The sequence below is a fragment of the Denticeps clupeoides genome, chromosome 1 (assembly GCF_900700375.1).
Source record: "Denticeps clupeoides chromosome 1, fDenClu1.1, whole genome shotgun sequence".
Taxonomy (NCBI): domain Eukaryota; kingdom Metazoa; phylum Chordata; class Actinopteri; order Clupeiformes; family Denticipitidae; genus Denticeps; species Denticeps clupeoides.
The window spans coordinates 5955710-5977653 of record NC_041707.1 but is presented as its reverse complement, the minus strand read 5'-3'; the positions used below and the strand labels follow the sequence as shown (position 1 = coordinate 5977653).

Sequence of the window (21944 nt, the reverse complement as noted above, 5' to 3'; positions counted from 1 at the left end):
CTTTCAGAACCTTTATGCCTTTAGATTGAGCAATGTTAAAGAGTTATGTTAACCAGGCTAATGATTTTTTTTTTTTTTTATTAACTAACTAACAATCCTTCGGTCGAGACACAGAGGGTCTGACGCAAGAGCTTGGTGTTGAATCAATAGAGGAATCGATGGGACGTCAGCTCTGCTGTACTGTGACGGTTGCCATTCCTGCTGCTGCTGGTCACACTTAACGTCCCCTCACATTCAACCGCTTTTGTCCAGTGAGACCCTCTGATGACATCCCAAACGCCTGGAATGATCTGAGTCACGAAAAACGATGTGGTCGTGCCTTCAGCTTAATTTATTAGCAGTTTTGGGTTTGTCATTTCAGGAAATGAATCAGGACTTGTATGTGATATTCAACTACTTTCTACATGGGAAAATAATTATTTGTAAGTTTGTCAACAGACAAAGAAATGATCAGTCTATAATTTCAATGAAGGGTTTATTTGAACAGTGAGAGACAGTAACAAAATAACACATTTCATAACAGTTATGAATGAAATAAGTAAATGATCACAACCACAGAGGTCAGACATTTCTTGTAGTTGGCCTTGAGGTTTGCTCATCTCAGGGGGGATTTTGTACAAAGAGTATACTCTTTGAAGCTCCTCTACAGGTCATTTTAATTTAAAATTCTTTTATTGATCTTTTATTGAGATGATCCCAAAGCGGGAGGTAATGAAAGCATGAATTGTTGTTTACAGATTTCGTTTGGAAAGGACTGGCTTGAGTTTTGTCAGGCGCTGCTGAAAAAAGCACAATTTTAATATATTTTTAACCTGTGCATTTACATTTACAGCATTTATCAGATGCCCTTATCCAGAGCGACTTACAATCAATTGTTACAGGGACAGTCCCCCTGGAGCAACTTAGGGTTAAGTGTCTTGCTCAGAGACATAACGGTAGTAAGCAGGATTTGAACCTGGGTCTTCTGGTTCAAAGGCTACTACCACCCTATATTTTCAGAGTTGAGTCAATTTTAACACACATATTTGTAATCAATGGTTTTTCACAAGGGGCTAGGGAAGCGAGGTCAATATGGGGGTCACCACTACATAAAAGCATACATTCTGTCTTACTCTCATTTAAGTCATCCACTTCTTGACATCATTCAGACAGTGGAGAAGAGGTTGGATAGAACATTGTGTTTTCGAACACAATGTGTTCGGGTCCTCTTTTATGAGAATAAAAGAGGACCCAGAATTGAGCCTTGTGGTACCCCCACAGAAGCGCCATGGACAGTGGAGACGGTGTTCATAAGCAGCATTACTCCTCCTTCAAACATGGCGAGTTGCGAGTTGATGCCAAAGAGCTCAATTGTGGTATCATCTGAACACAACGCTTTCACCCAGTCCTCCACCGAATCATTTAGATGTTCAGTGGCAAACATGTACTTGTACTTTCTTGAGCTTGGGGGCTGCAGGATTTCAGTCCTTCATACCGTGTTTCCTCCTGAGCAGTTCTGGGCTGGTTCCATGCCATTCTCATTATCATTGGATCTCCATGAGGTGAGATCTTTTTCTCTTTAAATGCATTATTTTGGATTGTGGTTGTTCTTTCCCTCACTGTTCAAATAAACCTGCCATTGAAATTATAGACCGCTCATTTCTTTTAATTGGGGATCAAATAATCATGTCCCCCACTGTTGTCTGATGGTTTTAAAGTCACGGCATAGCGTGCACATAACCATAACACAGAATTTTAACATCTGAAAATAAACTGTAGAGTGAAAGAGCTGAAAACCATTTTGGAGCTCCGCAGCATTTCTTGCAGAATGCGACGCGTGAGATGTATAACTTGAGAAAACCGGCAAGTGCTTAATAGGATTTCTTTATCGTGGCAGTGCTTCACTTGCCTGCCTGTTTGTAGACTGGATCCCCGTGATAGAAGGGGCAGCCGTGCTATAATGCACTTCAGATGAGCTGTAACCTTTCAGTTCAGGGCACTTCACGACGCTGATAAACAACAGACAGCCTCCAAAATGACGAAGGTGGAGCGGCGACTTCGGCTTGCAGCCAGGAGATAAGGACTGTTGCAAGCGGAGCATTTGTTGGGCACGTAGTCCTTGGGACCACTAGTCCAATGTAAGATCCTCTCCTTCACCCTCTTTTTTTATCCTTGTTCGTCCAGTTCTAAGATCAATTCATTGCTATATTTAGTGGATTTTCTTTTAGGTGGGCCTGTTGCAGAGTTTAACTCATGTCACAACATCAGCCACGGCCAGCATTAACCTCCCCCTCACCTCCCGGAAATCTAAAAGGCTACCCAAAGGTTATTGAAGGGTTTGCATTAACTTAAATTAGAGCCAAGGTGGCCATGACCACAATAAAGCCACAAATTAGATTCGGCTGCCTAAGTAATAACCCCTCCCCAATAAGCTATTTCAATATATTTCCCTTGATGGGATAGTCTGTAATGGAAGACAATACGGCCAGCACAAGGCCACTGAGAAGACCATAAAAGGCAATGCATCGCACCACAGACTGAGGAAGCTCTTCCAGTGCAATATTCTATCTGCCATTCGGATATAACAGAAAAATATACAGATTTTTTTTTTTGCATAAAATTTTGAATTTGCTGCTGTTATAGGTGGGTGATAAATGGATATGAGAGAAACATTTGAAATTGCACATGGGAGATAGAATATATATATATATATATATATATATATATTCCCAGAGAGTAACATATTAGCTTTTATAAAAGTTAGACATACTGCAGTGTTTCTAAGCAAATATGTGCTTATATAGTTGAAGTGGAACTTCCATGTGTTTTTGAGAAAATTCAAGTTCTTAGGCAAAGACCGAAAGATGCATGCTCAGATTTGACTCACCCGCCTTCCTTTGCTAAAGCACTAATCCTCTTCTCGGACACTCCTGCACTTGCATGAGTCATGCTTGTACACACACACACACACACACACACACACACACACATCATTCTGCAATCACCTCCAGGCTACACAGGGCACAAGAATGGTACTCGCTTCCCTTGAAACATTGCTGACTCCTTTGTTCTTTGATTTTGCTATGAGAATTGTGGAGAATAGGCAGACTCAAACTTGTAAGTGCTGTAATTACTGTTGGTGCTCTGTGGAGGGAGGAAAGCAGATCACTGGAATGGGATTTGTTCTAGAGAGTTATGGATCATTGCTATTCTTTGCAGGGTTCAGACGTGGCCAATTGCTCGGCCCCCTTCGTCCAAGCCCCGGGGAGGGCCGATTGATTCCCCATAGCCAAAGCCTTCATGCTTCTTTGGACCCGTTTGGCAAAGATAAGAGTCGGTTCTGAAATCGAACCCCCCCCGCTTGGCACGCTTCCATGTGATTAGAGGCCGGAACAATTACTCTAATCGTGTCATCTTAACAAACACATTGATGAGCAACAGTGGGTCACGTAATCCTGAAAACCTTTGCCTACGCCGAACGCTGTCCCTTATCTTCCTCGCTAATATGTTTTAATCAGAACAGAAATATCCTGTGGTGGTCAGTGACATCTGTCAGTTCGCATTGCTTGTTGGCTTTTTTAATCCTCCTCGTGCCCTTGATTTGCTGTAAATTGTTGTGTACTCTACAGTATCTGCACTTAGATTTTTTTAGATTTTGATGCAATTTTACAATTGGCAATAGAAACAAAATTAAGCAACAGTGAATTGAAACTGAAATGTATTCAAAGTTCACTTTACAGAAAACTTTCTGATTTTCATCTTGCTTTTGCAGCCATGCTGTATTTTGAGGGGTGAAAACCATATGGCATTTTACCAACTTTATATACTGATTTCTTTCTTTAACAAATGGATGACAGCATACGCACTGAACAATATATTGTATTTTATTCAAAAACAAAAGACATTTGATTGTATTCATAGTCTATGCCAAAGAGCTTATCATGACCTTTCATTTGATATATCAATTTGATATCTAAATTTTGACCCTTGATTTGTTGTTTTTTTTTTCTGTCAAGCTTGAATAGCAAGATATTTCTGGAAAGGGGCATTGTATCTATTATATACATAGACCAACTCTACCATGCTTATGTTGTATTCATTCATGGCAAAAGAACAATGGGAAAATGTTCCATGAGCACATGCCCCACATACCTCATCGCCCAGACAATCTTCAGCAGGTTATGGTCAAAAGAGGGAGAAGCCACAGATTTGTTTTTTTTCCACAATGCTTTCATAAATGTAGAGCCTTAAATGCAGTGAAAACACTAGAAACACTCATTAGGTTATTTTTTAAGCAATTCCTTTCTTTATATTCCTTCTTCAACCAAGACTTGATATTAGTGCATTATTGATTGCTAACATTTGGCTTCGTGGTCATCCCAGGAAGGGAACAAGGAGGCCAAGGGACTCTTGAAGCCTAAAGTAAAGCTTCTATGCTATTTGAAGTGAAGTGATTGCAGAGACACAATGAAATGTGTCCTCTGCATTTAACCCATCACCCTTAGTGAACAGTGACTGCCCGAGGAGCAGTGTGTGGGGACGGTGCTTTGCTCACGGGCACCTCGGTGGCACCTTGGCGGTTAGGGATTCGAACCAACAACCTTCTGATTATGGGTCCGTTTCTTACCTGCTAGGACACCACTGTTTTCAAGTTAGTTCCCAATTCAAGCACATTGGTGTGTTAATATAGGTAAGTAGATCAATGCTAACAGCATATCTAGGTAATTTTGTGCAAATGATGATTAATTAGTGAACTTATGTTTTTTTGGGTCTTTGCAAAAGTAAATAAGTTTTTTTTTATTTCTTTTAATTTACACAACACTCAAGTTGAGTATACTTAAAAAAAAAATTTATGCAGCAGCAATGCCTGTTGGTACCTGAAGATGCCTATGAACCAGAAGATCACAAAGTCTCACAAAGCCCCACTCTCTGTCCCTGAGCAAGACACCTAACCCTGAGTTGCTTCGGCGGGACTGTCCCTGTCACTGCTGATTGTAAGGCGCTGCGGATAAAGGCGTCTCCTAAATGCCATCCACGTTAAATGGTAATGCCTGCACTCTGCTGAAGAAAAACAGCATGAGCAGCTCACGGTGGTGAAGCTGGTGGACCGGCAGGTCTCACACTGGTTGTGCTGGTCCGTTTGCCATTCAGCAAAGAGTTCCCTGGGGACTGAAACAGGACGGCTTTAACTGACATCTGATTAAGTCACAGTGCGACTGAGCAGACCAACCATAACTTACCTACTAAATCAGCTGCCGCCACAGATGCTGGGTCTGCCGTGGATACTTTGCCCAGTATAAATATTTCAAGATCACACCTTTCCCAATCCAGCAAATGCGAAGAGGTTAAACCTTAAAACTGGGAAATAACTACAACTTTTTCGATCATATATGTAAAGATTTTACAATTGTGCATACAAATGGGGGAAAAAAACACAGGACACCCACACAGAAATGTGAGAGTCCGTAGGATGCTGAAAATTAAGCGACGGGATCTTGCTTTACAGACATGCCTGTGCTGAATGAACATGCCCCTGGCACCACCAGGACTGCTGAGGCTGTGAACACCAGAGACCGGGGTGTCAGAGAGCCAAGGGTTGTCAGATGCTATTTCCCGATGCAGTAGGGAGAGACGTGTTGCACCGTTACTCATCATTTGTCCGTTATTAATCGTATATTTTGAGCATGCACAGTCTAACCGGTAAACGCATAAATTTTTGAGTGCAAGGGCTATTAACCACCAAAGCTAAATGTATCCATCGGTGATGTGGTTATGCGGTTTCACATCATTTCAAATGACACAGCACAAAGCTCAGAGACCTTGAAATCGGCTTGTGCCCCTGAAAATTGTGACCTCGGGCAAATCAGACCAGACCCCCAGTGCTCCATCAGCAGATTCGGCAAAGCCACCATATGAATGGCCAAGCGAAACGGAACACTGTCCTGTGTGGGGTCTAACATCAAAAGTGCAGTCTAACATTAGGTATTTTTTGGTGGGGTGGGAAGCTTTTCCCCAGTAATTCCTTGCTTTGCACAACTGGTGAAAAACATAAAAGTCCTTGAGCCATCCTGCATTGTGGCTTACGGAGTGGTTAAATCAGACAAGCCCCAGTATAAGAAAAGGTGTTAATACTCCTAGCTGCTGCTGACAACGCAGAATGCGGGAGAAAAGGCCAAGGAAGTCATTCTCGTGGTGCCGTTATCCAAACAACATTGTCTCGTGGCCACTGATAAGATGGCCGTAGATGTTCTGGGGGACTTAATGACTCATATAAAAATGTTATCTATCGACTCATTTGTAACTGCAGGGGTCTGAGAAGCAAATCTGACAGAGCGCAGAATGGGAAAATAAGACAGTTTAACATTCAAACTGCGCCGCACAGTAATGCCTGGGCAGGGAAATTAAGTCTGTTTGACCAATGATTTGGAAATTACACAATTTTGGAACAAACACGAGGAGAAGGTGTTGAGCAGTTGAGCATATTTATTGCTAGTATGGTGTATGGTTAAGGCTTTGATTACATTTACATTTACGGCATTTACCAGACGCTCTTATCCAGAGCGACTTACAATCAGTAGTTACAGGGACAGTCTCCCTGGAGCAACTTAGGGTTAAGTGTCTTGCTCAGGGACACAATGGTAGTAAGCGGGATTTGAACCCGGGTCTTCTGGTTCATAGGCGAGTGTCTTACCCACTAGGCTACTACCACCCCATGATCACCCCTATGTTACCTAGCATCTGGATGTGTTGGGGAATGGTTCACACCATAACCTTTCATAAACACTGTATTCTCAGTCCTTATCCAGACCTTTTCTGTGTATATGCAACCACAAGAACGTTCTAGATACGTCTAACTTCCACATTTTTACCATAATCCCTCTGTGGCGATGTAAAATGAGATAAGGTAATCCTCTATTAGTCCCACAAGTGGTCATTTTGACAAGCCTCTGTAGCAAGACGACTGACTAGTTCTTTTAGAGGGAAGATGGAATTACAGCTTCTTGGCAGTCTTTTGTGCACTGGACTGCTGTCACTGGTGGGTTTATTGAGCTGGTGGGAAAAAGCATTGGGCTACATACTGTAGTCAAGTACGACATTTATTTTGCACAAAGACATGATACTGCATCAGTTTTTCACTAATTCATTTGCACCTAACCCTACAAATATATATGGTACTGTGCAAACGCTCAGTAAACTAATGAATGATCTCCTACAAGCTAAATTTAACAATTGTTCAGTGGAGAACAATTTTGTATTGCTGCTCAGAGAATAATAGGAGAACAGAGTTACTTTCTCTATAGACATAATGTCATTTTTACATGTAAAATCTGCAATAAATAATTTAAATAAATGAGTACATTGATCAGCAGTCTATTATTTTAGCTACGTTAACCAAATTGCTTGCATTTGGCTTGTGTTGTCATTTGGACGGTACTGTAGGTAAGGGTAATCATCCAGATTTAAAAAAGGCAAAAGGTTCCTGTACAATCCCTACAACAACTCTCTGTATTGAATAATGACTGCATGCTGGTGTCATTTGCTGATTTCTTCTACCATACAGCTCTCTGGTGGAGGCAGTGTGCAAACCGTGGGGTGCTGGCTGGAAGCCATGCTGATTTCAAAGCCCATGGCCTTTCCTCAGCGGTGCCCCTCCTGGTCTGGGTGGCTACATCACAGGATCTCCCTCTCTGGACCTGTTAGAGTAAGAACACAGTGTCGAGAGATGGGAGGGGCCGTAACATTTGCACTAAATTACCAGGCTTCAAAGAACAATCATGGCGCTTGAACGATTAAAGTCTAGCGCCATTACACAGGCATGCCAGAAATGGCATTTATTAATAGAATCTGGGTTATAGAATCTGAATAATGGATCATTATCAGTGAGGCAACTTACACCCCGAGAGAATGACTGTGATGATGGACCATCAGGCATGGTTCGGGAAGACATTTTTGCAGAGTTTAAATAAAACAAAGGAATAAATGCCAGTGAAGATGCAGCATCAGCATCACTTGAACAGGCAGTGGTGGCTTAGCAGGTAAGGAAATGGACCCTTACGCAGAAGGTTGCCGGTTCGAATCCCAAGGTACCCTCCTCACACACTGCTACTTGGGCACCTTTCGTGGCTGCCCGCTGCTCACCAAGGGTGATGGGTTAAAAGCAGAGGACATATTTTCTTATGTCAATCACTACACTTTGCTTGAAAAGTCCAACCGTGGCCGTTTCCGGTTGAAGAGCAATTGAGAATCCTACCATGGAGCAATACATTGCTCTTGAGTTTGTAGTCATTTGTTCTAGAAGACGTCTAGGAATTGAATAACCTGGTTTGTCAACTTCAAAAGATTAATCAAGTGGAGGTTATCTGTTGGTGTTTGCCACACTCTGCACATGCACAAAGACATAATTAGAGAAAACAGGAAAGAAGCTTCGGTTTCTTGTTGGCTCAACACCAGAACCTGACCAGATAGCACCATCTAGTGTGGTGACTCAAGACCACACCGTTACCGGGTTCTCAAAGAACATTTTCCTCTTTTGTTATTAGGTCCTGGTCCCTTAACACGTCGTCGTATTAAAACAAGCAGCAAAAACGAACAACAGAGGAATTTGAAGAGGGTCAGTAGTTTCCATTTACAGCATTTGTCTAGTGTTTAAATCCGTCATTTGGTCTGTAAATACCGTTAGCTTCACTCAGAACCCAGCCGCTTCATGTCTTTAGAGCGTCTCCAAGACAGAGAAGAGTCTAGACGAATGCCTTCCTAGTGCCTTGCACCCAGAGAGATGGAGGCAGCAGTCGAGCAGTGCTGGAGGTTCGGAGAGATCAAGGTGCAGACCGAGGAGGGGTGGGAGATCTGAGGAAGGTGGGTGCTTACGCTGACTCTGTAGGCAAACATCAGCATCTTGAATCCTGAATTTCTGAAGCAGCTACAGGAAGCCTGTGGTGGGAATGTAGCAATTGAGAGGTGTTGGAGGATTTGGGAAGGTTGAAAACAAGTCGTGCTGCAGCGTTCTGGATCAGCCGGAGAGGTAGACCAGCCAGAAAGAGTTACAGTAGTCCAGTTTGGAGACTGACAAGTATCCTGTACTTAGTTGCCAGTGTCAATCAAAGATGGAGGGATCCTCCTAATGTTGTAGAAAAGGAATCGAAACAAGTGAGGGACTGGCAAGAGTAGGAGAGGGAATTGTCCATGATTGCCCAGAGGTCACATGCAGCGACAGAAGGAGAGATTGGAGAATCGGAGGGAAGTAATATAATTTTATAAGAAAAACACATTTTGAAATTATGGCCATGATAAGTAGCTAATTATGAAGGATGTGTGTGGTTTCATACGTTCCAAGGTTTTACTCAAGAACATTTATGTGCATGTTAACTAAGTCAAGGAATTAAAATATTATCTCCCTAACATACAAAACAAATTGTATGTATGCCGGCAAAACAAATTGGATGTTTTTTTTTTTAATTATGCTTGATAAATATTTCTATGACAGATATGTGTATGAGCATGTTTGGACCGAAGGTTGCCGGTTCGAATCCCGATCCGCCAAGGTGCCACTGAGCCCCGGGCGCCTGTCATGGCTGCCCACTGTTCACTCAGGGTGATTGGTGAGAGGACAAATTTCACTGTGTGCACCGTGTGCTGTGCTGCTGTGTATCACATGTGACAATCACTTCACTTTAAAGTGTAAAAAAGAATATAATTGCATGCGTTCATCTAAGAGCGATCTGAACCACCAAACGCGCACCTGCGTCTCGCCAGCAGGTGTCGCTGTGACACTGAAAATACTAGTATTGTTGTGGCATTTTAATAAAAAAATATATATAGAGATTTTCAGAACTTGAAGTAAGTTTTGAAAGCATGCTATATGTTTTATGGCATTTTCTAAACGTTCCAGAATGTCCTGTGCAGTGGGGAGGCTTGACTGCCCTCTTCGCCTTTTCTCTTTGTACGCTGGTTGCTCGGTGGCAAATGAAACACTGGAAGCGAACAAAATCAGAAGAGGACCCGGGTCTCTTCGTGCGGCCGAAACGCCCTCCCAGTCCGGGCCGGTTGAAAACGGTTCCGCCTCGGTTCATGTCCGAAACGGTGCCCGCGGTCAGCAGCAGCGTGCGCGGACCGTGAAATGCCGATTAGAGGCGTCCCCGTCCCCGTCCCCGTCCCCCGACCCCTTCGCCCCCAACGGAGCGCCTGATAACGAGCCGAGGCAGCTCGGCGGTCCCGCTGCGGGGAAGTAAACGGGATAAAGGACGCGGCCGGGGCCGACTCCCCTCCCCGGTGTCGGGATGGAGCGAGCGGACCCTCCTTACGTCGGAAGAGGCGGAGAGGGGCAACTCCAGGTCACGGAGCTAGCCGAGCGCTAGCAGCCCCCGCGGAGCATGACAGCGCTGCCGACTCGGGGAACCTCGGGAGGCTCGGCGCTGCCTCTGCGGCCCTGAAGACGTCCAGCGTGCGGATCTTTTCGTCGCGGTGGTGGTGCCGCCGTTTTAATTTTTTCTTTCGTCTTTGGACTTTGGATCGTGGCGTTGAAGAGACACCGGGAACCAGGGGCGACCCCGACCCCCGCTAGCCTGCTAGCACCGTCGGTATCCCGGCTAATTGGCTAACGAGCCTCCACGGGAGCCGAGGGTGACATCCGATATAACGGTTCACGACGAACGTCGGAGAAAAAGCGACCCGAGGCGCGTCCGGCTTATTGAAACAAACGCCGCGTTTTTTTTTTTTTATCACCGCGCCGAGAGCAGGGAAGAACGAAACGGACCCGGGGGCGCTAGCCGGGGGTGGACAGCGGCAGCGGAGTGACCTTAGGCGGTCACAAAAAGTTTACGAACGCCGCGTACGTTTTATTTTAAGTCTTGTTCGCCGCACGGGACTCGCTGTCCGCCGTTTAAATATCGGCTTTCTGTCGTCGGTGCAGCCAGGCTGCTTATTTATTGTGCGGGGCTTGTTGGACGGAAGGATTTTCCACAGAAAGCCCGTCGTTTTATTTAACATTTTTTTTGTAACCGCTGTAATATCGCTTCGTTTGTCCATTTTATTTTGCCCGCGTACGACTGAAATAGTTTGAGTTTTAACTCTTTATTTGACCTGGCATAAGGAGCTAGCCTTTAGCCTCATGAAAATTTCATCGCTTCGCCGGGCTCTTGTTAGAAAAGTCAACCCCACCCGGGTTCACGCCAGCGTGGACGCCTCGGCGTGGAATAGGCCACTGAACTGACACTAGAGAGTGTGTTTTTTTTTTTTTTTTTTTTTTTTTTTTTTTGTCTCGGTCTAGAAAACCCACGCCCGAGTTCTTTTTTTTTGTTTTTTTTGGAGGGGGGTTGATTCGCCATGGCCGCCTATTGCCGCTCGGATGGATTTTAAACGCCTGGGACCTAAATGAGTGGGACTTTTCCTCGGGCACGGTCCGTCGGACGTGGTTTTCTGTGACACGGTGACCGGGGGACGGGAACGCGGGCCAGGATGGGCGAGTCGAACCTGAGCGACTCCAACGTGAAGGTCGCCGTCAGGGTGCGACCCATGAACCGGAGAGGTGAGTCGATGAGCGAAAGGTCCGGACAGGTGTGTGTGTGTGTGTGTGTGTGTGTGTGTGTGTGTGTGTTTTTTTTAGTTTTTTTTTTAAAGGAGGTTCAAGGCTGGAAAAACAGCGTTCCATTCGGCAAGAAGATCCAGCGAATCTGTTAAACAGTAATCCAGAAACCAACTTGGAGGAGTTTCTGAGTGCTTAAAGGGCCGCAGCCTGTGCAGAATATTCCTGCCGAACTCCCACCTCACCATCGCTTTCAGCCTTCCTCCTTCACGTGGCTGCCGACATGGCTTTTTTATCAGTTAGTAGTGCGGTTACGTCTACGAGCCCAGGATTTTCTTTGCCACAGATATATCTGTGATACTTCGGGGCGTTCTGAACGGGATCACAGGATACCTTGGGGTTCCCCAGATTTCTCTTGCGGCGGATTAAAGAAAAAGGGTCAAAGAGCAAGAGCTGGAACTGGCTGCAGGCCCTGAGGACTGGGTTGGGAACCGCTGATCTGGGGACACCGTATCTGTGGGAAGGGCCTGTATTTTGGGTTAAAAAACGAAAGGAAATGGTCACCTGTCGTTCCAGAGCGTAGAATTTGGTCGCTGCCAAACACCGGTCCGAAACGTGAACCAACGCCTTTGGATCTTTTACATTAACATAATCACATTTTGTTTTGTTTTTATGGGGTCCGAGAATCTAAGATGCTTTTTAGCTAGATTTTTTGTAATTCTGGTTCCTATGAAATATATTTACAGTACTAAGAATGTCCTTTCTAATCTTTTTATAAAATAAATCATGAATAAAAAGTAACATTGCTTTAAACTTGTCAAAAGAGACCACAAGCTCAATCCACTCTGGCCAGTTTGGCCGCTTTCTATGGTCTACACATCTTATGGGGAAAATTTTTCCAATATAGTTTTAAGACCTTCCCTAAGGAGCTGTATCTGTAAACAAACAAAAAAAGAGAAAGTTTCTTTATTTGGGCTTTGGCTTTACGCGTGAGGCCTGCCATGCAGTGGATGAGACACAAGAGCAAATAACCCACACTGGAGAGATGCAGAGCTTTTCGGTTGTGGTCAAAGTGCTGCGGCTTCTGTGCACACAGAGTGAATACAATAACTAATTCGTCACTCCCCTGATGACAGGGTATTTTAAAACCACACACCACAGTGACAATCACCCCCCTCCGTGTCGGACGACATGTATATATCGTGGTTTCTGAATGAGATTTGATTCGTTTGAGTCGCAAAATTGTTCATAGTTATTCTGAATTTGATAAAAAGGAAATTTTTTTTTGGTTTTCTCTCCACTTTTTGCCTTTTTCTCCCTCTATGTGCACTGTGCCAGACAAAAGCAGGAAGGGAGTTCTGAATGGCCTATTTGCCAACGTTGCATAATGGGGAGCGTTCCCATGGCCGTGAGATTTGTTAAGACCCTCAAAGGACTCGTATCCCTTCCCCTGGTAGATGTGTCGAGGAAATTACAGTGTGAAGTCTTTCACTTTCGGACCTCAGCCATGTGACATTCTCCCAGCTCCTTTTTTTTTTCCCCCCGCTTTTAATGCGGAGTTCCCGGTGGGAGGTTGTTTTTCAGGACTGGTTGAGGAGGACTGTGATTTAATGACTTTTTTTTTTTTTTTTTTAATTCTGTTTCATGAAAAAATTAAGCAGTGCTCTTTGAGGTAAAATGGTTTCCCCCCCCTTCCAGCCCACTACCGTCCTGCCGAGAAACCACCTGTCCCTTGTTCTGGGTTCTTCTGATGCGCCGAGGGCTCCGCACCTCAGAGCCCGGAGCGCCGTGCCCGTTGGCAGCCGCCAGTGGGAGGAAGTGTGTGCTTCCTATGAGGCGTTTATGGTGGTTGATGCGGGCACATCCTCTCCAGAGCATCTGACTCAGCTGGACTTCCTGGCTTCTCGTTTTTAACCAATCGCTTGTTTGTCCCACTGCTGAGCTTCTCTGTTCAAACCGCGCCGCAATGACCAGGCAGAAAGAGACGCAGCCGTATTTAGTCGGGAGATAACAGTGATTAATGCCCCTATTATTAGCACTCGCACATGGCGGCACGAGGCACGGCGCGCAGATGGGGCTTTAGAGCAAATCGTCACTCCGGTTAAACTTGTTGTGCGGAATTAAGTCCGACAGCTTTAGCCTACCTGGCTTCATCAAATCCTTGATGAACAAAATGATTAGATATTTGGGCACATTTTTGTACGACTCGGGACCAATACATTGATTTTGAGCAGGTTTAAATAGTCCAGAACGAGGAAGTATGGCGACGCGTCGTTCTCTCGTTGCTATGGGCTCCTCCTGTTTAAGAGGTATTTCATAGAAACGTGATTGAGGCTCATCTTCATCTTTCAGTGTCAGCGGTGATTACGCACCGACGAAAGAGGCCAGTGCGCAACATACCGGCAACTAGCCGGCAGTCCATTCTTGTTTGTGTCTGTAAATCCTGAAGACGTATTTGACGTGACATTAGCAAACACGCCCCGAGCGCTACATCTGCAATAGCGCTCACAATATTTCAAAATGTATATTCACGGCAGTGTGCAAAAGCCATGTGAAACATTGATCAAATATTGATTTAAATAAAAGTCGTTTATTGCAGAGTTTCCTTCATTTCATGAAACGGCGATATATAAAGAGACTCTGTTCTAGTATCTGTTCTTGTAGGAGATCAATCGTAGAGAGAGATCAACCTTCTAGCACCATCTCTATATCTCTTTAATAGTCCCTTACTGAACAATTTTCAGAGTTACTGTTGGTGCGATGATAACCTTTAATTAGTTTTACTACTGCCTAAATGTTTTGCACGGCATGTATATATAAAATAATAATTGCAATGCAACGTATGAATACATGCATACATGTATGTATCTGTAAACATATTTGTTTTCTTCCCGTTCAGAGAAGGAACTGAACACAAAATGTGTGGTGGACATGGACGGGAACCAGACCGTCCTGCACCCGGCCACAGGCAACCTTGGAAAAGCCGACTCCAGGTAAGCGGTCCTTCTCCAGTCATACCGATAAATGTCGTTCCGCCACCGAGTCATTTACATTTACAGCATTTATCAGACGCCCTTATCCAGAGCGACTTACAATCAGAAGTTACAGGGACAGTCTCCCTGGAGCAACTTAGGGTTAAGTGTCTTGCTCAGGGACACAATGGTACTAAGTGGGATTCGAACCTGGGTCTTCTGGTTTATAGGCGAGTGTGTTACCCACTAGGCTTGAGCGCAGGGACACCATGCGCAGGGACACCATGAGGGTTCACTCTCTGGCAGGCTCTGACAGGGATGTTTATCTGCTAGGGGATACAGTGGAGACATGCAGCCTTTTCAGGACACGTCAGGAATCAGGACATAACTCTCCTCTTTCTGACTTCCTCCTTTTTCCTACCCTCCATCGTCATGGCAACAGTGGGGGAAGGTTAGGTCCAGGTCAGCTGCAGCCGCGAAGTCCCTTTCTATGGAAGGAAGGGAATACAAGTTAACTTGAAGCATCTGTCGGCCATAAAAAATCTCTGGTGACTTTTATGGGGGCAGACAAGAGGACACAATTTCGTTTCTCTTTGCCCACAGCACAGGGACAAAGAGCGAGGTGGAACGGGTTTTAAACGTGGCCGTGAATGGCCCAGCCGCCTGCTGCCTTCACACAACGGACAGTTTAATTGCAGCGTGGAGTTCATGAGGCCCGAGGTGATGCATTGTGGTCCCCCGTGGCCCATATGCCTCAAATGGCGCCGTTCTCATGGGCCGAACGGCGCAGCTCACGCACCTCTGCCAAAACGTGCCGCTTCTGGTTTACCGGCGCCTAGAAAAACCAGCTCTGCCGAAGAGAAGAGTTTCAACATGTGTTGGTGTTGCATTTGGCCATGAAGTGATGGGTTTGGCTGTGAAAACAATGCAGAGAAGCTGCGCTCTTCTGGTGTTTCTTGTTCTGAGTGCTGCACTGTCTTTTTTTTCTGGGGCTTTAGTACACACACGCTCTGAAAGGCTTACTGACAGTTTTGTGGACATGGTCGACTAGTAAAAAAAATTGTTTAACTTTTTAAAAAAGAGATATAGTAATTGTGCATTATGGTCAGTGCAGCATGAACGTTAGTGTGCTATTAACTCTCCTTCCAGTTACCTCTTGATCTGTAATATTAAAACCTGCAAAAGCTTTATGTTCAGAACTAAGCAGTTGTCACAATAAATACTGTGATTTGTGAAAGCATAGCCACGGGTATTTAAAAAAAAGAAAAAAAGAAAAGCTGATGTGAATGTTGCATGTTGCATCCCCACTTTTGTATGAGCATATACCCTTCACATTTACATTTTCATTTAAGGCATTTGGCAGACGCCCTTATCCAGAGCGACTTTCAAAGTGCTTCCATGTTCCCATTGATAAAGTGATCAATTCTGGTTCACCAGGACCCTCAACTATGAATACAATCTTTTTATTCACTCTGTTGTAGATTCTGTACACAAGTTTGACAATAAGAAAGTTAATCTAAATATTCCTTAAAGAGGAAGGTCTTGAAAATACTTAGTGACTGAGCTGTTCTGACCTCGAGGGGAAGTTCATTCCACCACCGAGGGGCCAAGACTGAGAAGAGTCTAGATGAGCGGCTTCCTTTTACCTTCAGAGATGGAGGGTCCAGGCGAGCAGTACTGGAGGCTCGGAGTATACGAGGTGCAGTGCGAGATGTAATAAGGGTTGTGAGGTAGGATGGTGCTACTACATATTTGGCTTTGTAGGCCAGCACCAGTATTTTGAACCTGATTGGTGCAGCAACTGGGAGCCAGTGGAGGGAGCGTAGCAGAGGGGTGGTGTGGGAGAATTTGGGTGTGTTCAGATTTTCAGGGAGTTTGGTTCTGCCTGTGGGACATTTGGCGTGTTTGACAGTTCAACTGAAGGCGTCATTTATCCATCTTCGTAAACCGGTTGTGTGAACGCTATCTGTTAGTGGAATCGAACGCTGGTTGTGTACGTGGTTACACCTGGCTCGCAAAATTCTGTACGCTTACCTTTGACCTCCCTGTGTTTTAACTTCATTTGGTTAAATGTCGACGTGCTGGTTCTTGCATAATTCTGTTTTGAAGGTGAGCAATGCCTCATCCTGCACCTTGTCCTCCCTGCTCTGTGTTTACTGAAGGTTTGGCTACCTGCAGGTCAGGTGTTATAAAGTGACTTCATGGGGGCAGGCCGGCCATTGAATCATGGCTAACTCATGGAGGTCCTCCGTCCTGCACCTTGAACTCCAGGCTTGGTCTCCAAATCCACGTATTGGGTTGAGATCATGATTCACATGCCCTTATCCAGAGCCCCTTACAATCAGTAGTTACAGGGACTGTCCCCCTGTCCCACAACTACCATTGTGTCCAGTCAGAGCTCTCAATGCACTGCCATCACCAGAACACTGTTAAACTCTGTTAATACACTTCCAGCCTTATGCACCTGATTTTTGCACATATCTGCTCATTTTGCACATTCCTGCACATCTTGCACATCTTTGTCTTGTCTTGCGTGTCTTGTTTGAAATATCCAACACACCCACTCACAAGCATCCTACAGGATGTTGTCCAGCTATGTCCTGTTCGACCTGTTCATTGTTATCACAATGATACAGTATTACAATGATATTTACGGTATTTAAGCTTTAGTTTTAGTTACTATAGTTTAACTTATGTGTATATACATACATATATAGATATTTTATGATTGCACTGTACAAAACATTATTTCAATACACGACATACTGTTGTACTGACAACAAACCAATCTTGAATATAATATTTCTGAAAAGATTTCCACAAGAAACAAGTTATATGTGTGTGTGATTTTGGCAGCTAAAATTCCCTTGGAGAGCCGTTCCGGTTACAGACTTTCTTCTGCCTATACGCAGGCGGGCTTTCACTGTTTCTCGGAGGCCTTCAGAGGGTTCCATTGTAATGTATAACATTTTTGAAACCACGCTGTACGATAATCTGCTACTCATGTCTACTGCTGTGAGGAGAAATGAAGGATCATGTGGGGGTTACACCAGTCTAAAGAGCATTAGGCCCCCCCAGCAAGCACCAATTCTTTCGTGCATTAATTCATTAGGACGTGTCTGGGAGATTTGCAAATTGGGTCAAGTACGCAGAACGTCACTTTCTCGGCTGTAGCCCAGCGATGCAGAAACACGCCGGACTGTCTATCACGGTGGTGGCGGCGGCCCTTGTCTCCCTGTCGTCATCTGTCGCGGGGGGGGGCTGGGACTCGGTCCTGAGGTGTGGGTCACAAATCTTCTGCCCCCCACCTCGATCATTTGTTGACTCGCGCTGACAGCTGTCACTGCGGAAAATATCAATAAACCTCCTTTGGGCTATGCTGTCACTTTATTTTCATTTCTTTAAAAAAAATCCAATCCTCCCTCCCATAGTCATTTTGCAAGTGAAGTGAAAGTGAAGTGATTGTCATTGTGAAACGCTGCAGCACGGTGCCCAAAACGAAATGTATCCTCTGCTTAGTGAGCAGTGGGCAGCCATGAATGGCGCCTGCGAAGCAACGTGTGGGGACGGTACCTTACTAAAGAGATGGTGCTTTGTCTTGACTTATTAAAGGTCCCCTGACATGAAAATGTCACTTTGAGAGATTATTTAACATTAATACTAGTTCCCCTAGCCTGTCTGTGCTCCTGCTGTGGCTAGAAATGGCAATTTGGACATTCTGCTGGTCCAAACAAGAATTAGTTCCCTTATGACATCAACTATTTATTTACTTACTTACTTATTTATTTATTATTCTGGAATATCGGAGGCACTTCAGGAATAACGGAGGAAACTTCCTGTCTGCGGCAAAGATTGTGGTTTGTTAATGGTGTTGATGTAATTTCTTGAGAAAGCACTCTACATTTCTATTGGCCTGCATTCCTCGTAGTCCCGCCTCTCTCCTCCTCATTAGCATTTAAAGCTACAGACACTGAGATAGTGCATCCTAGGGAAACCTAATTGTGGGACTGGATCAAAGTGACTGTAATTCTGGCTTCTGAAAGAGACTTTAGATACAGTATTAGGGGACCAACAAGCCTGATATGAAAGCAAAAAATAAACAGATCAGGAGACCTTTTAAATTGAACATCGGTGCGAAGCACGTCCAAATTTGAATAAATTGAAAACAAAACCAAAACATGCACCCTCCCTTTGTGCCCCACTGGATATGAACTGAATGTTTCCCAAGTGAAAAGGATGTTCGGTATGAGTTCGAATTGTCATTGTGAATAATAAAGTGAAGTAATTGTCACATGTGATACACAGCAGCACAGCACGCGGTGCACACAGTGAAATTTGTCCTCTGCATTTAACCATTCACCCTGAGTGAGCAGTGGGCAGCCATGACAGGCGCCCGAAGAGCCGTGTGTGGGGACGGTGCTTTGCTCAGTGGCACCTTGGCAGTTCGAACCGACAACCAAGGTCACTACTGCCCCACTACCATTCATTCGTACGGGATTGCTTCCCTGTAAACACCATGCCCTGTAAATGCCAAACCTACTGGGCCGGCGCCAGCGAATGTTGGTTCTCCCCTACGAGCGAGTACTTCCGCAGCCTGCAGAAGCGAGGAGAATCCTCCTCCGCCTCTGCCGAGCTCCGCCTCCTGAATGCCTTCAGTGTGATCCTGGGAGGCTGCAGCTGGCCAGCAGAAGGTCCTAAATAAGCCGCCATGTGACTGCTCCTCTATGATTTAAGGTATGGCTTCTATAGGCCAGACTACAGCACGCCACGGCTCTGAGTGACAGAAAAGACCCTCCATCTAAAGCCTTAGAGTAATTGAAATGTCATGATAATTCTTTCCATTTGTGTCCCTCAATTTGTGATCACTAACCTATTCTCCAGTTATTTATGTATTTATTCTCTTTTTCGTACCGTTTTCCCCATCTTGACCCCTTGTCGTGATAACTGAACCATAGTGTTAAACCAAACTGGCCAATGGAGGAAGGGCAATCTGTACACGTCAGCTAGTCTCTAACTCTGTTTATGTAAGGTGTCCCTTATTGGTCTTTGTCTGTAGAAGGATTAACCTGATGGGACCAGGCCAATGGAAGTGGGGTAACGTCTGTTTGGGAAGGGAGCGGTTAAAGCAGTGGGCCAGGATGCCGTGGTGCCGTGAGACTCTTCCGCTGCCTGGCAGGAAGCTGCGAGGAGGCGGAGCCTTTAGCCCTCAACAATAAGTAATCTGGCCGTCAGATGGCGAGTGACTTAGAGCCCACAGCCTTTTCTGCTCACCGCTTCGAACGGGACTGTAAATTCTGGTCTTTTCTTCTCTTCTTACCCCCCTCCATTTCCCCTTTGATGGTGATCAAAGGCTCGCCAAATTAGAATTAGTCAAGCAGCCCCCTGGACGAAAGAGAAAAATAAAAAAACGTCCTTTTGAGACTGAGTAGGTTTGAAGATAAAGGAAAGAAGGACTCATTAGGTCTACCTGGGCACTCGAGAGCAGAGGTCAGCTCAGCGAGAGATTGACTGGTTATTCTGGGCCCTCCCGGGTTCCTCTCCACCCCGCCGACCTCCAAGATGAAGCTCACCCTGCCGCATACTGCCGGGCGGCCCGAGCCCCTTCCAGATATTTCTGGAATGTGACGAAAGACTTTGTTCCGCTTATTATACAGTGAAAGCTTTGTGTTGCATGGCCTGATTTCAAACGACAAGCTCCGCCCGGGGTCACTGCATCGTTTTTTTTTTTTTTTGGATAATCCTTGAGGTCCCTCGTCTTTATATTTTTCATTAGATGGTCAGCTCCCCATCAGCTGTAAACAGATGGCAATGAAAGATATTCGGCCATTACGGATGCCATAAGACGTGTGCAGAAAGCAGAAATAAAATGATTATAATTGGCCGTCGTTCCCCGAACGAAAGGTCGTTTTGAAAGGCAGACTGGAGACCCTCTCTGCGGGCTCACCGCTTGAATTTTGAATTTTTTTTTTTTTTTCTTCAGAATGATTGTCCGGATCAGGGAACTGTGGGAAGATTCCTCCAGACCTCCCTTCCCACACTCCGCCAGTGGCGCTGAGCTCATAATGTTTACGCTGCGTGGAGGTGCCATTAAAGAGCACCGGCCAGATAAGGCCGCTGTGAACTGGGGGCGGGGAACGCATATTTGCTCAGCCTTGCTCATTGAGTGAGCGATCGTCTGTTTGCATTCGGGTCCAGTGAGCAAAGTACAGCTGATGACATGGATTCGGGCGGGGTGGATGCACGCACGTCCGCCCGTCTTCTGGGTCCTAGCTCCTCCTGGAGCGCAAAAAAAAAAACCTTAAGTGCACTTTTTTTTTTTTTCAGATGGATCTTGCCGAATGGTTACAACATGGTTACAAAAATGCAACTCGGGGTTAAGTGTCTTTCATAGGGACACAATGGTAGTAAGTGGGGTTTGAACCCGGGTCTTCTGGTTCACATGCGAGTGTGTTACCCACCAGGCTACTACCACCCTAATTCAACAGTGGATTACAGATATGATTCTCTATTTGACAATGAAGTAGTGTAAGAGGATGCTGCTCTGAAATTTATAGTACTTGGCAGCCATTTCTTGACTTATAGGAATAAGTCAATATATAGGAATGGGTGGGTATTTCTGTTCTGAATAACTGCAAAAGATAATAAAAATGTTATATGCCTTTTTTATGAATTCTGATTTAATTCATTAAAATTGTCTTCATCTCTTTTTTTTTTTTTTATCCATGTTTACCTTCAATATGAATCATCTCAGGACCCAGCCCAAGGTACCACAATTATTGCAAGTAATGTCATAAACTACTATGTTTGTTTTTTGGTTTTAGGACCATAAGTATCTGTTTCTTTACATTAGGTCTTCGCATACGACTACTGTTTCTGGTCCATGGATGAATCGGAAACAGACAAGTTTGCGGGTTTGTGTCCCTGTTTTGTTTTTTTTTTTTTTTTTTAATTTTAGGAACTACTGTTGATGTGCACACATGGTGTTTCAGGTCAGGATGTGGTGTTCCAGTGCCTTGGGGAAAGCCTTTTGCACAATGCCTTCCAGGGCTACAATGCTTGCATCTTTGCATATGGGCAGACAGGTGAGCCTGTAGTGATTTGACTTAATTGTGTAGGTGTTTGTTAATGGAGCAAATAAGTGAAATAAAAATGATGTACATTATTAACAGATGGTGACTAACTGGTACATTGTTTTCATGTGAATTATACCACTGGGGTCAGAGTGTGATTTGATGTTTGTTTGCAGGCTCAGGGAAGTCCTACACTATGATGGGCTCTGTGGACCAGCCTGGCCTGATTCCACGCCTCTGTAGTTCGCTGTTTGAACGTGTGGTGAAGGAGCAGCGTGAGGAGGAGAGCTTCACGGTGGAAGTTTCCTACATGGAGATCTATAATGAGAAAGTCCGAGATCTCCTTGACCCCAAAGGGTGAGACCCTTTATGAAACGCCAAACTTCTGAGTGCCTTTTTTGT

At 44.8% G+C, this 21944-nt stretch overlaps 1 protein-coding gene across 6 annotated transcripts in view; it reads left to right on the top strand.

Annotated features, from left to right (window-relative positions):
• The first annotated feature begins 11293 nt into the window (after positions 1 to 11293).
• The window catches only part of kif13ba (kinesin family member 13Ba), a 28304-nt gene continuing 17653 nt past the window's right edge, over positions 11294 to 21944 (top strand). For all 6 annotated transcript variants that reach the window (XM_028960406.1, XM_028960647.1, XM_028960487.1 and 3 more), the window contains exons 1-6: positions 11294 to 11503; positions 14400 to 14493; positions 21224 to 21236; positions 21323 to 21383; positions 21462 to 21554; positions 21719 to 21899. In XM_028960406.1, the coding sequence (XP_028816239.1) occupies positions 11434 to 11503; positions 14400 to 14493; positions 21224 to 21236; positions 21323 to 21383; positions 21462 to 21554; positions 21719 to 21899 (512 nt within the window). In that variant the 5' untranslated portion in view covers positions 11294 to 11433. The remainder of the gene's footprint in view (positions 11504 to 14399; positions 14494 to 21223; positions 21237 to 21322; positions 21384 to 21461; positions 21555 to 21718; positions 21900 to 21944) is intronic.